The sequence below is a fragment of the Orcinus orca genome, chromosome 5 (genome assembly GCF_937001465.1).
Source record: "Orcinus orca chromosome 5, mOrcOrc1.1, whole genome shotgun sequence".
Taxonomy (NCBI): Eukaryota; Metazoa; Chordata; class Mammalia; order Artiodactyla; family Delphinidae; genus Orcinus; species Orcinus orca.
This window is the reverse complement of record NC_064563.1, coordinates 53,158,031-53,171,112: the sequence shown is the minus strand read 5'-3', so window position 1 is coordinate 53,171,112 and position 13,082 is coordinate 53,158,031. Positions and strand designations below refer to the sequence as shown.

The 13,082-nt window shown below is 37.1% G+C and overlaps 1 protein-coding gene across 9 annotated transcripts in view; it reads left to right on the top strand.

Annotated features, from left to right (window-relative positions):
- Positions 1-13,082, top strand: part of PHC3 (polyhomeotic homolog 3) — an 86,710-nt gene that overhangs the window by 54,769 nt on the left and 18,859 nt on the right. For 8 of the 9 annotated variants that reach the window (XR_007477372.1, XR_007477373.1, XR_007477371.1 and 5 more), the window contains 2 exons: positions 6,282-6,441; positions 12,005-12,119. Coding sequence is in view for 4 of the 9 variants with exons in the window: in XM_004270565.3 (XP_004270613.1) it covers positions 6,282-6,441; positions 12,005-12,119 (275 nt within the window). In the remaining 5 variants the exon portion in view is untranslated. Of the gene's footprint in view, positions 1-6,281; positions 6,442-11,238; positions 11,410-12,004; positions 12,120-13,082 lie in introns of those variants that run through there. The other variant, XM_033429547.2, reaches the window with a different exon arrangement.

The following is a 13,082-nucleotide window of genomic DNA, read 5'->3' as shown; positions in this document are numbered from 1 at the left end:
TAATTTTCTGCATACAGGTCTTTTGTCTCTTTAGGTAGGCTTATTCCTGGGTATTTTATTCTTTTTGTTGCAGTGGTAAATGAGAGTGTTTCCTTAATTTCTCTTTCACATTTTTCATCATTCGAGTTTGGGAATGCAAGAGATTTCTGTGCGTTAATTTTGTATCCTGCTACTTTACCGAATTCATTGATTAGCTCTGGTAGTTTCCTGGTAGCATCTTTTCGATTCTCTGTGTATAGTATCATGTCATCTGCAAACAGTGACAGCTTTACTTCTTTTCCGATTTGGATTCCTTTTATTTCTTTTCTTCTCTGATTGCTTTGGCTAAAACTTCCAAAACTGTGTTGAATAATAGTGGTTAGAGTGGACAACCTTGTCTTGTTCCTGATCTTAGAGGAAATGGTTTCAGTTTTTCCCCATTGAGAGCAATGTTGGCTGTGGGTTTGTCATATATGGCCTTTATTATGTTGAGGTAAGTTCCCTCTGTGCCTACTTTCTGGATGGCTTTTATCATAAACAGGTGTTGAATTTTGTAGAAAGCTTTTTCTGTATCTATTGAGATAGTCATACGGTTTTTCTCCTTCAATTTGTTAATATGGTATATCACATTGATTGATTTGTGTATATTGAAGAATCCTTGCATTCCTGGGATAAACCCCACTTGATCATGGTGTATGTTCCTTTTAATGTGCTGTTGGATTCTGTTTGCTAGTATTTTGTTGAGGATTTTTGCATCTATGTTCATCAGTGATATTGGCCTGTAGTTTTCTTTCTTTGTGACATCCTTGCCTGGTTTCGATATCAGGGTGATTGATGGTGGCCTCATAGAATGAGTTTGGGGGTGTTCCTCCCTCTGCTATATATTGGAAGAGTTTGAGAAGGATAGGTGTTAGCTCTTCCCTAAATGTTTGTTAGAATTCACCTGTGAAGCCATCTGGTCCTAGGCTTTTGTTTGTTGGAAGATTTTTAATCACAGTCTCAATTTCATTGCTTGTGATTGGTCTGTTTATATTTTCTATTTCTTCCTGGTTCAGTCTCGGAAGGTTGTGCTTTTTAAGAATTTGTCCATTTCTTGCACGTTGTCCATTTTCTTAGCATATAGTTGCTTGTAGTAATCTCTCATGATCCTTTGTATTTCTGCAGTATCAGTTGTTACTTCTTTTTCATTTCATTTCAATCATATTGATTTGAGTCTTCTCCCTTTTTTTCTTGATGAGTCTGGCTAATGGTTTATCACTTTCGTTTATCTTCTCAAGAACCAGCTTTAAGTTTTATTGACCTTTGCTATTGTTTCCTTCATTTCTTTTTCATTTATTTCTGATCTGATCTTTATGATTTCTTTCCTTCTGCTAATTTTGGGGTTTTTTTTTGTTCTTCTTTCTCTAATTGCTTTATGTGTACGGTTAGGTTGTTTATTTGAGATGTTTCCTGAGGTAGGATTGTATTGCTACTAACTTCCCTCTTAGAACTGCTTTTGCTGGATCCCATAAGTTTTGGGTTGTCGTGTTTTCATTGTCATTTGTTTCTAGGTATTTTTTGATTTCCTCTTTGATTTCTTCAGTGATCTCTTAACCAAGAGATTTAGTAGTGTATTTAGTAGTGTATGGTTTAGCCTCCATGTGTTTGTATTTTTTACAGATTTTTTCCTGTAATTGATATCTAGTCTCATACTGTTGTGGTCAGAAAAGATACTTGATACAATTTCAGTTTTCTTAAATTTACCACAGCTTGGTTTGTGTCCCAGGATATGGTCTATCCTGGAGAATGTTCCATGAGTACTTGAGAAGAAAATGTATTCTGTTGTTTTTGATGGAATGTCCTATAAATATCAATTAAGTCCATCTTGTTTAATGTATCATTTAAAGCTTGTGTATCCTTACATTCATTTTCATTTTGGATGATCTGTCCATTGGTGAAAGTGGGGTGTTAAAGTCCCCTACTATGATTGTGTTACTGTCGATTTCCCCTTTTATGGCTGTTAGCATTTGCCTTATGTATTGAGGTGCTCTTATGTTGGGTGCATAAATATTTACAATTGTTATATCTTCTTCTTGGATCGATCCCTTGATCATTATGTAGTGTCCTTCTTTGTCTCTTGTAGTAGTCTTTATTTTAACGTCTATTTTATCTGATACGAGAATTGCTACTCCAGCTTTCTTTTGATTTCCATTTGCATGGTATATCTTTTTCCATCCCCTTACTTTCAGTCTGTATGTGTCCCTAGGTCTGATGTGGCTCTTTTGTAGACAGCATATATATGGGTCTTGTTTTGGTATCCATTCAGCCAGTCTGTGTCTTTTGGTTGGAGCATTTAATCCATTTACATTTAAGGCAGTTATCGATATGTATGTTCCTATTACCATTTTCTTAATTGTTTTGGGTTTGTTATTATAGGTCTTTTCCTTCTCTTGTGTTTCCTGCCTAGAGAAGTTCCTTTAGCATTTGTTTTAAAGCTGGTTTGGTGGTGCTGAATTCTCTTAGCTTTTGCTTCTCTGTACAGGTTTTAATTTCTCCTTTGAATCTGAATAAGGTCCTTGGTGGATAGAGTATTCTTGGTTGTAGGTTTTTCCCTTTCATCACTTTAAATGTGTCCTGCCACTCCCTTCTGGCTGTCAGAGTTTCTGCTGAAAGATCAGCTGTTAACCTTATGGGGATTCCCTTGTATGTTATTTGTTGTTTTTCCCTTGCTGCTTTTAATATTTTTTCTTTATAATTAATTTTTGATTAATATGTGTCTTGGCGTGTTTCTCCTTGGGTTTATCCTGTATGGGACTCTCTGCGCTTCCTGGACTTGATTGGCTATTTCCTTCCCCGTAATAGGGAAGTTTTCAACTATAATCTCATCAAATATTTTCTCAGTCCCTTTCTTTTTCTCTTCTTCTTCTGGGCCCCCCTATAATTTGAATGTTGGTGCATTTATTGTTGTCGTAGAGGTCTCTTAAGACTGTCCTCAATTCTTTTCATTCTTTTTTCTTTATTCTGCTCTGCAGTAGTTATTTCCACTGTTTTATCTTCCAGGTTACTTATCCGTTCTTTTGCCTCATTTATTCTGCCATTGATTTCCTTCTAGAGAATTTTTAATTTCATTTATTGTGTTGTTCATCATTGTTTCTTTGCTCTTTAGTTCTTGTAAGTCCTTGTTAAACGTTTCTTGTATTTTCTCCATTCTATTTCAAAGATTTTGGATCACCTTTACTATCATTACTCTGAATTCTCTTCCAGATAGACTGCCTATTTCCTCTTCATCTTTTTGATCTGGTGGGTTTTTTCCTTGCTCCTCCATCTGCTGTGTGTTTCTCTGTCTTCTCATTTTGCTTAACTTACTGTGTTTGGGGTCTCCTTTTCACAGACTACATGTTCATAGTTCCCGTTGTTTTTGGTGTCTGCCCTCAGTGGCTAAGATTGGTTTAGTGGGTTGTGTAGGCTTCCTGATGGAGAGGACTGGTGCCTGTGTTCTCGTGGATGAGGCTGGATATTGTCTTTCTGTTGGGCAGCACTGCATCTGGTGATGTGTTTTGGGGTGTCTGTGACCTTATTATGATTTTAGGCAGCCTCTCTGCTAATGGGTGGGGCTGTATTCCTGTCTTGCTAGTTGTTTGGCATAGGGTGTCAAGCAGTGTAGCTTGCTGGTCATTGAGTTGAGCTGGGTCTTAGCGTTGAGATGGAGATCTCTGGGAGAACTTTCACTGTGTGATATTACGTGGAGCCGGGAGGTCTCTGGTGGACCACTGTCCTGAACTCAGCTCTCCCACCTCAGAGGCACAGGCCTGACCCCCAGCCGGAGCACCAAGACCCTGTCAGCCGCATGGCTCAGGAGAAAATGGAGAAAGAAAGAAAGAAAGAGAAAGAAAGAAAGAAAGAGAAAGAAAGGGAGGGAGGGAGGGAGGGCGGAAAAAATAAAATAAAATAAAGGTATTAAAATAAATATCTTTAAAAAATTATTAAAAATAAAAAACTAAAAAGTAATAGAAAGAAAGAAAGAAGAGAGCAACAAAACCAAAAAACAAATCCACCAATGATAACAAGCACTAAAAACTATACTAAAGAAAAAAGAAAGAGAGAATGGACAGACAGAACCCTAGGACACATGTTAAAAGCAAAGCTATACAGACAAAATCACACAAAGAAGCATACACATACACACTCACAAAAAGAGAAAAAGGGAAAAAAAATATGTATTTAAAAAAAAGTAAGCGAGCAGCCAAATCAATAAACAAATCTACCAATGATAATAAACTCTAAATAGTAAACTAAGGTAAACATAAAATCAGAAACAAATTAGATGCAGAAAGCAAACCCCAAGTCTACAGCTGCTCCCAAAGTCTGCCACCTCAATTTTGGAATGATTCGTTGTCTATTCAGGTATTCCACAGATGCAGGGTACATCAAGTTGATTGTGGAGCTTTAATCTGCTGCTTCTGAGGCTGCTGGGAGAAATTTCCCTTTCTCTTCTTTGTTCGCACAGCTCCCGGGGCTCAGCTTTGGATTTGGCCCCGCCTCTGCGTGTAGGTCGCCAGAGGGCGTCTGTTCCCGCTCAGACAGGACGGGGTTAAAGGAGCAGCTGATTAGGGGGCTCTGGCTCACTCAGGCCGGGGGGAGGAGGGGCACGGAGTGCGGGTGAGCCTGTGGCGGCAGAGGCCAGTGTGACGTTGCACCAGCTTGAGGCGTGCCGTGTGTTCTCCCTGGGAAGTTGTCCCTGGATCACAGGACCCTGGCAGTGGCGGGCTGCACAGGCTGCTGGGAGGGGAGGTGTGGATAGTGACCTGTGCTCGCACACAGGCTTCTTGGTGGCGGCAGCAACAGCCTTAGCGTCTCATGCCCGACTGTGGGGTCCATCCTTATAGCTGCAGCTCGCGCCAGTCTCCGGAGCTTGTTTAGGCGGTGCTCTGAATCCCCTCTCTTCGTGCACCCTGAAACAATGGTCTCTTGCCTCTTAGGCACGTTTAGAGTTTTTCCCGGACTCCCTCCTGGCTAGCTGTGGTGCACTAACTCCCTTCAGGCTGTGTTCACTCAGCCAACCCCAGTCCTCTCCCTGGGATCTGGCCTCCGAAGCCAGTGCCTCAGCTCCCAGCCCCTACCTGCCCCGGTGGGTGAGCAGACAAGCCTCTCGGGCTGGTGAGTGCTGGTCGGCACTGATCCTCTGTGTGGAAATCTCTCCGCTTTGCCCTTTGCCCCTAATTCTGTGTTAGTGTGTGGAAACTTTTCCTCCTTCACAGCTCCCTTCTGGAGGTGCAGTTCCCGTCCCTATTCTTTTGTCTCTGTTTATTCTTTTTTTTTTTTTGCCCTACCCAGGTATGTGGGGAGTTTCTTGCCTTTTGGGAGGTCTGAGGTCTTCTGCCAGTGTTCAGTAGGTGTTCTGTAGGAGTTGTTCCACGTGTAGATGTATTTCTGGTGTATCTGTGGGGAGGAAGGTGATCTGTGCGTCTTACTCTTCCGCCATCTTGAAGGTCTCCTCCTCCACCTGCATACTTTTAACATTAGTTCCCTTTATTTTTTTTTTTATGTATGTATGTATGTATTTATTTTTGGCTACATTGGATGTTCATTGCTGCGCGCGGGCTTTCTCTGGTTGCGGTGAGCAGGGGCTACTCTTCTTTGTGGTGCGTGGGCTTCTCATTGCGGTGGCTTCTCTTGTTGCAGAGCCCAGGCTCTCGGCGCACAGGCTTCAGTAGTTGTGGCACATGGGCTCAGTAGTTGTGGCTTGCAAGCTCTAGAGCACAGGCTCTGTAATTGTGGTACGTGGGCTTAGTTGCTCTGTGGCATGTGGGATCTTCCGTGACCAGGGCTTGAACCCATGTCCCCTGCATTGGCAGGCGGATTCTTAACCACTGTGCCACCAGGGGAGTCGAGTTCCCTTATCTTTAAAATGCATATGATAATGATCTATCCTGAGGAGATAATCCTACAAATAAAAAGCTTTGTGCATGAAAAATAAATCTTAAAAGTTATTGCAGGAAAAAAATATATTAAAGGTACTGGCTCATCAAAATTTATTACTGATTTTTTAAAAAACTTTTTAACCTACCTGCCTAAACTAGGACCCTTGGTTCCATTTGACTGAGACTTTGAAGCATCCGTACTGCTCATGGACTGCAGTATAAAGCATTTATGTTCAGGTTGCCTAACCTTTTCTCAAGGAATAAAGCCCTTAATGAATGGATCTGATCAGTCGTACAAGTAAATTATCACAGATACCATTCGTTTCAAGAGATTTTTAAACTAAGTTGTTTTTGAAAATCTTTTAAAAGATTATTTTATTTTGTTCTGTCTGTCTTTTAAAGGTGAGTCGTTCATCTCTGCTGATTGAACAGCCTGTGAAGAAAAGGCCTATTTTGGATAATCAGGTGATAAATTCCGTGTGTGTTCAGCCAGAGCTACAGAATAATGCAAAGCATGCAGATAATTCATCTGACACAGAGATGGAAGACATGATTGCTGAAGGTTTGTGGATTTTTCTTTAAGATGCCCTTTAACTTTGACTTTGATTGTTTGAAATAAGACATGGGTATTTATTCCACACAGATTTTCACTTGGAAGTATTTACTTTTTTTCTCATATAATGTATTATTTGACTAAAATAGTGGGAAAGCTAATCAGACTCTTAATGGTCATATAATTAAAATAGCAAGATTGGTGTTAATTTGTATACTATCAGTTGGACATTTGAAGGAGTGTGGTTGGGAAAAGCTCCATTATATATGAAACTAATTCAGAATTTTAGGATCAAAACAACCAATTCTCTCTCTTAAGCAGACTTAAGTAAATGACTGTTTTACTGAGTTTGCTTAAAAATTTAGAGCTTCTGGGTTGTTTGGTTTTAGACTTTATGTATTCAGATGTTTGATATCAGGTGGCTATTACAGTTGTGTTAAGGACGTAGTCTTCAATCAAAAGGCGATTAAGTTTGTTCATAGAGGAAAATATCACTAAATCTTCTCAGTGTCAAAGAATTTTTTTTATAGACCTTATTCTAATAGTGAATATTCCATAAAAGTCAAGTGGTAATGCAAAGTGACTTCAGGAAAACAAACACAAATAAATGCAAAAATGATATATTTTACTTTTTATTGATTCTGATCATGGCTCTGCAGTTGATACCATTCAGTTTAATTAAATAGCATTTAATATAGTCAGAGCTCTGTATTAGTGAATTAATTAATATCTGTGTCTAAGTAATTATCCTCAATATATTAATATATTTCATCTAAAATTAATTTATTCATTTTGTAAATATTTATTTAGCATATATTATGTGCCTGTACTTTGCTAAAATTAAGTAAAAGAGCATGCTGGTAAGCAAAATAGATACTGACTTGGCTCACAGTTTTCCTAATTCTTAAGAGGAAGGCACCTCTGTCATTGTGGTAATTTATGAACTGTTGCAAAGTATTTATCACTGTTTTACTTCTTATTTGAATAGCGAAGAGTATGATAGTAGTATAAAATTTTTTTACTGCTAACTTACGTTGAGTTCAATTTGATTTTTTTTTCATTTAAAAGAATGTTAAACATGAAAATTTTCAAACATACATACAATTAGAGAGAACTGTATAATGAATCCCAACTCACCCAGATGCAACATTACCCAATTTTAATCATTATTTTGCCACACCAGCTTCATCCATCCCTTTTGGTTTTTTCTCCCTATGTTCCCCCCTTATCTCTTTCTCTGTTGCTTTTTCTCTTTCCCTTTTCTCCCTTTATTCCTCTGTTTAAAAAAAGATCATGGTTCTTATTGTATTTTGCTAGTACATGCTTCAGTGTGCATCTATAAAAAGTGTACATTTTAATGCTGTGTCACACAAAACAACATTAATAACTGTTTGGTGTCATCTAGTACCTGGTCCATATTTCAGATTTCCTCAGTTGTATAATTGCTTAAATTGTATAAATGTTCTTTTATAGTTATTTTGTTCAAGTCAGGATCCAAACAATGTCTACATTTTGCCCTTTGTTGTTATGAATTTAATTTCATTTAATTCCTAAATACTTGCTTTTAGTTATGCATACTATTTATTTGAGAAAATTTTTCATTTGAGATAAAGAGTAGTAAAGATGAATGTGCAGGGTTTTTTTTTTTTTCTTGTCTATAGAATAAGTGTATAAACAAAAGTTTACTAGGCTAATAAGCATATGTAATGTGCTCTCTTGTGTGCACATATTGGAGAAAAATGGAAAACTGCTTAGGAAGCTTCATAGCATATTTTGTGATGCTCATGGTTTATAATACAATTAAAACATATGCTGGACTATGCTGGAACCTAGAGGAGCTTTTGATCTAGTAGGAAGTAGCAATCTCCACAACAGAAAGATAACTAAGGAGCAACATATGGTAGGTATTAAATGAATTATTATAGACAGTAAGAACTTGGCACGTTAAAACTGGGTGAGATTATTGCCAGTTTGGTGAGTTTTCTGTAGAGATGGGATTTGACCTGGGTCTTGGCTGGTAAAGCATAGATTTAAGATAACAGGAATAACCTTTCAGGTTAGCATACCATGAATAAATGCACAAAAGATGTGCAAGTGCTAGGTAACTTCAGGAGGGGGCAGTGAAGAGTAGACAGTTGGGTTAGAGAAGTAGTGGGTAGTAAGGCAGTCAGATTCTAGCATACTTTGATATTCGACTATGGAGTTAGGAGTTATCTTGCTGTCAAGAGGATGGTTACTGAAGATTTTTTAGGCGGATGACACAAAAAAGAGTGTTTTTGGAAACTCTGCTGGTCACAGGTAGGAGCAGTGTAGAGGTTTGGCATGTAATTGATACCTGTAGTCATGGTGGGAAGAGGAAGACAAGGCAAAGGGTAGTTTTAAAGAACAAGATACCAGAGTAAGGAAAAGGGAGATTTAAAGATGATTAATCTATGCAATGAATAATAAATAAGCCGTAGAGATCTAATGCATGGTATAATGAGTATAGACAACAATATTATACTATAATCATCAACCTTGCTAAGAGACTTAAACTTAATTATCCCAGTGACTAAAATGATAGGATAAAAATGTAATGTGATAGAAGTGCTCAATATTGCTACAAAGGCAGTCATATTATAATATATAAATGTATCAAGTTAATGTATTTTACACCTTAAATTTACACACTGTTTTATGTTAACTATATTCAGTTAAAGAAAGATTAATCTATTTCATAGTAGAGATATATTTACTGAAAATGTGTCAAATTTTAAAATACTTCATGATTTCCCAAGGTAATTTTATAAAGTGTTTCTGTTACTGTATACTTCGGTGTTTATGGGAAGTATTACAGGGTGAAATGGTGAGGTCACTTGTTTAGTGGCTTTGGTTGTAGTAGTATATACAGTTTAATTCAGTATGAAAAACAATGTAAGGATTATTCTTTTTTTAAAGGATAAACTATGTCTCTATTTGGACTGGTTCTATAACCAGAATCTCCAACCAAAATGTGATTTACCAAAATATCTTATGTCTTCCCTGGTAAATCATTACACTGATCATGGTTTCTATCTCATTGCCTCTCTTTGCTGCTGATCATCACATGATCTCAAGTCTTCAGGAAAATTGAAAAGTAACTCCTCCTTGCACAGAAAAATTGGGGATCTCTGTTAGTTAGGATATGTGTTTGGCCACTCCATTAGAGACCCAGAATAATACCTGATGAAATAAAGTTTAATATTCTCTGACATAGTCTAAAGGTAAGCAGTGCAGGGCTCCATTGTGTTGGGCAGCTAAGCTGTCAGTGGCTCTGCCATCCCTAGAACGTTGCTCACATTTCCAAGATAGCTAATCTTCATGATCCCATTCTAATTGTAAGATGGGAGAAAGGGCACTACCTGGAATTTGGTCAGAAACTGCCCACACATGGGGCAGAAACTGTACTTTTTATTCTCAGTGGCCATATTCCTAGCTAAATACTAGGATTTTGTTACTGTGGGAGAACAGTGAAGACTGGATAGTAGGGAAGTGCCAGCTGTCTCTGCCATAGAATCCCATCTTTATTAGCTAAAGCAATAGTTTTTTAAACTTACTTGGCTCTGTAATTTTTTATTTACAAATGTGAAAAAGTAGCCTTGGTAACATTACCAGATTTGTTGAAGTTTTGACCAAATATTAGAACTGGACTTTTTTGAATCTGTTAATATTCCTCTCTTCTTTATGAGAAGTAAAACTGATGTTCTATTTTTGTCAGGTTGTTAACCCTTAGACTATACCTGTTTGGGATCTCCCCTCTCTCACCAGCAAAAACATTTCCTTCTCCTTCATAAGGTATTCTAACCTGTTAATCAAGTGTTGCATATTATTATGTTAATTAATACAAACTTTTGAAATAAAGCTTTCAGTATAAGTCAAAACGGAACTAGTTGACAAATGGGCTCTTTGGGGCTGGATTGGTGGCAGTGGTGGTCGAATGAGAGGTTCTGTCTCCGGTACAGGCTTATCAAGGTCAGATCTGGTTACAAGCATGACAGCGTAAAAGCAATACTCCTGGAAGTATGACACTAGGTCCCAGGGATGTGGTGAGGGGCACAACTGTGTGAAAGCCATCTCTAGGTCATTGGAAGGAGCAGTTTTTACTTTACTTGCTTTGAGACTCTTTTGTTCCTCATTGCTACTAAATAGATGAGTTTTGTTTATGAAGACAGTCTTGAGAATTTCCTTGAGATGATCACTTGCTAGTTTATGATTTGATTGGTCATGACAGTGTATTTGGATGTCCCTTGGAACTTCAAATATTTCACAGTGTGTTTTTTAGTTCTTGCTGCCTTCACTTAATTTAGCACTTTGCTGTTTGCTTCTCCAGTAACACTGGGATAATGTGATGCTTGAATGTACTGAGTACATGTCATCCATGTCTACATTTCAGAGTCCCTTTCTTCATCTTAACAAGTCTTGCTTAAATGAATAACATAGAAAAGCACATATGGAGCTCATAGCTAAAAGCTTTAGTTAGTGGAGTTCTTTTTTTGTATATTTTATGTGACTCAGCATAGGAATCATGATGATGCATGAAAATGGCAAAATATGGTGGATTTAAGAATTTAACAGTTTTCATTGAAGTATTTCTTAAGCACTTATTACAGGTCTTAGTACTCTTAATTCTTATGTGGAAAATAGGAAATGGAACTGTCACTTTTTTATGCCTGCTACCTATTGGGCATTCATGTAATCTTCACTGCAATTCTTCGGGAAGGGTATTTTAAACTCCAATTTACAGATGAGAAAACTGTGGGTCCTGAAGATTAAGTTGCTTACTTACAGGTGACTGCTGCTGCTGAATACTTGAGGATTTAGGTGGGAAGTTTCTTTGGGTCCTGTGGTATGACTTGAAAGTTATGGATATAGAGGTGGAGGGAAGGACATTCTCATTTAACAGAGAAGCACCCTGACAAAAAGGAGCAGAGGTTAGAAGTTACAAAACCAATGGTGATTTTGAAGGTAAATGTAAATTACTTTGTTTTAATATGATAAAACTAAAAGGGACTGTTTTATAATTACATAAATACATCTTTATATATTCTGTTGTACATTGCAGATCTTTGAGAGTGTTAACTGTTTTAAATGCTCCTCTGAAATCAGACATCAAAATTTTACCTTCTTTTTGGATTCATCCTCATTTTTTCCAGTTAGAAGTGTGTTCTTTGCTATATATATTGTACATAGCACAGTGTATCAAAATTCATATACTACCTGATGCTTTTTGAAAGGTAGTGACGTTGTTTTATTTTGCACATTTTAGGTAGGTTGGATTCTTAGCAAAATGAACCTTTAAAAATGTATTGCTTATTTATATAGAGAAAACTCCATTAAATATTTTTATGCAGGAGCAAGAGGGAATTGGTGGAAGTGGTTGTTTTGGGGGGCTTTGCCTTGCCAAAGTGGCTATGGATTGAAAAGTTAAAAGACCATTCCTTTTAAGTTTCCTGGAGGGTCTGAACTCTAGCAGCATCCAACCAATGTAGAAGCTAAAAGAAAATTTGCCACGATTAAAGTTTTGGAAGTTTTTTCTTTGTTTTCTTCTTTTTAGAGGCATTAGAAGAAATGGACAGTGAGTTGCTCAAGTGTGAATTCTGTGGAAAGATGGGGTATGCTAATGAATTTCTGCGGTCAAAACGATTCTGCACTATGTCGTGTGCCAAAAGGTATTTCTGTTCTCTTGAATTTCCTAGAGCACACGCCAACAACTGCTGTAACAAAACCAAAAAACTTGTAGAGTTTACCATTAGTCAAAACTAGATATTATAGAGGAATGATATCAAATAGGCATTATTTGGAGCTACTTTGCTATTTAGTTAACTTTTGCTCTGTGAAAACTGCATATTCATAACACATACAGCATAATCTAATATTGAAGTGGCAATTTTCTGGTGGTAAGAATATGCTTAGGAGAACCCCTCCTGTGAATAGACTACTAGTCCTTAAGGTGTCAAAACAATATTTGTTTTATCAATATTGAAATACCTGGATTTACTTTGTTATATTTTTAAATGTTTCATTTCTTTTAACCATATCCTGTTTATTTTAGGTTTCTAAGTGGGACAGCTATAGCATAAGTTCTCCACATTGTTATATTATCTGACAACAAAATGGCCTGTCTTCTAAACCTGCATTTTCAATAGTAATGTTATAGGTGAATAGTATTACTATCAAAATTTTTAGTATCTTCATTGATCTAGTCGCAAGTTTAGTTTACATTAAAGAACACCCCTCTAATTCTGATTATAAATCCTAATTATAGGTATTTCCCACCAAAGGTGAAGTGTATGCACAGATTGATTATTTTGAAATTTGTTTTCTATTCCAAAAGTTATTATTCTCTCAAAGAATTTAAGAACTTAAAGATTCATCCAGGGAATTTCTTGCTTGAATACATTATTTAGTATGGTGCCCCAAAAATATACTTAGTAAAACTTAAGTTAAATAACTAGTAGAAGTATTTTCCTCTAAAAATGGGTTATTGGTTTTTCAGTTGTCAATCTGTTATTCAGATATTCTTTCATGTTATTGATAGTCCTAATCAAATTATGTAACTCCTATTTTAACTTAGGAGTTTTTCCAGTTTGCATGTACTACAAGAAAGAATAGTGGCTCTCTGATTCTAAGGG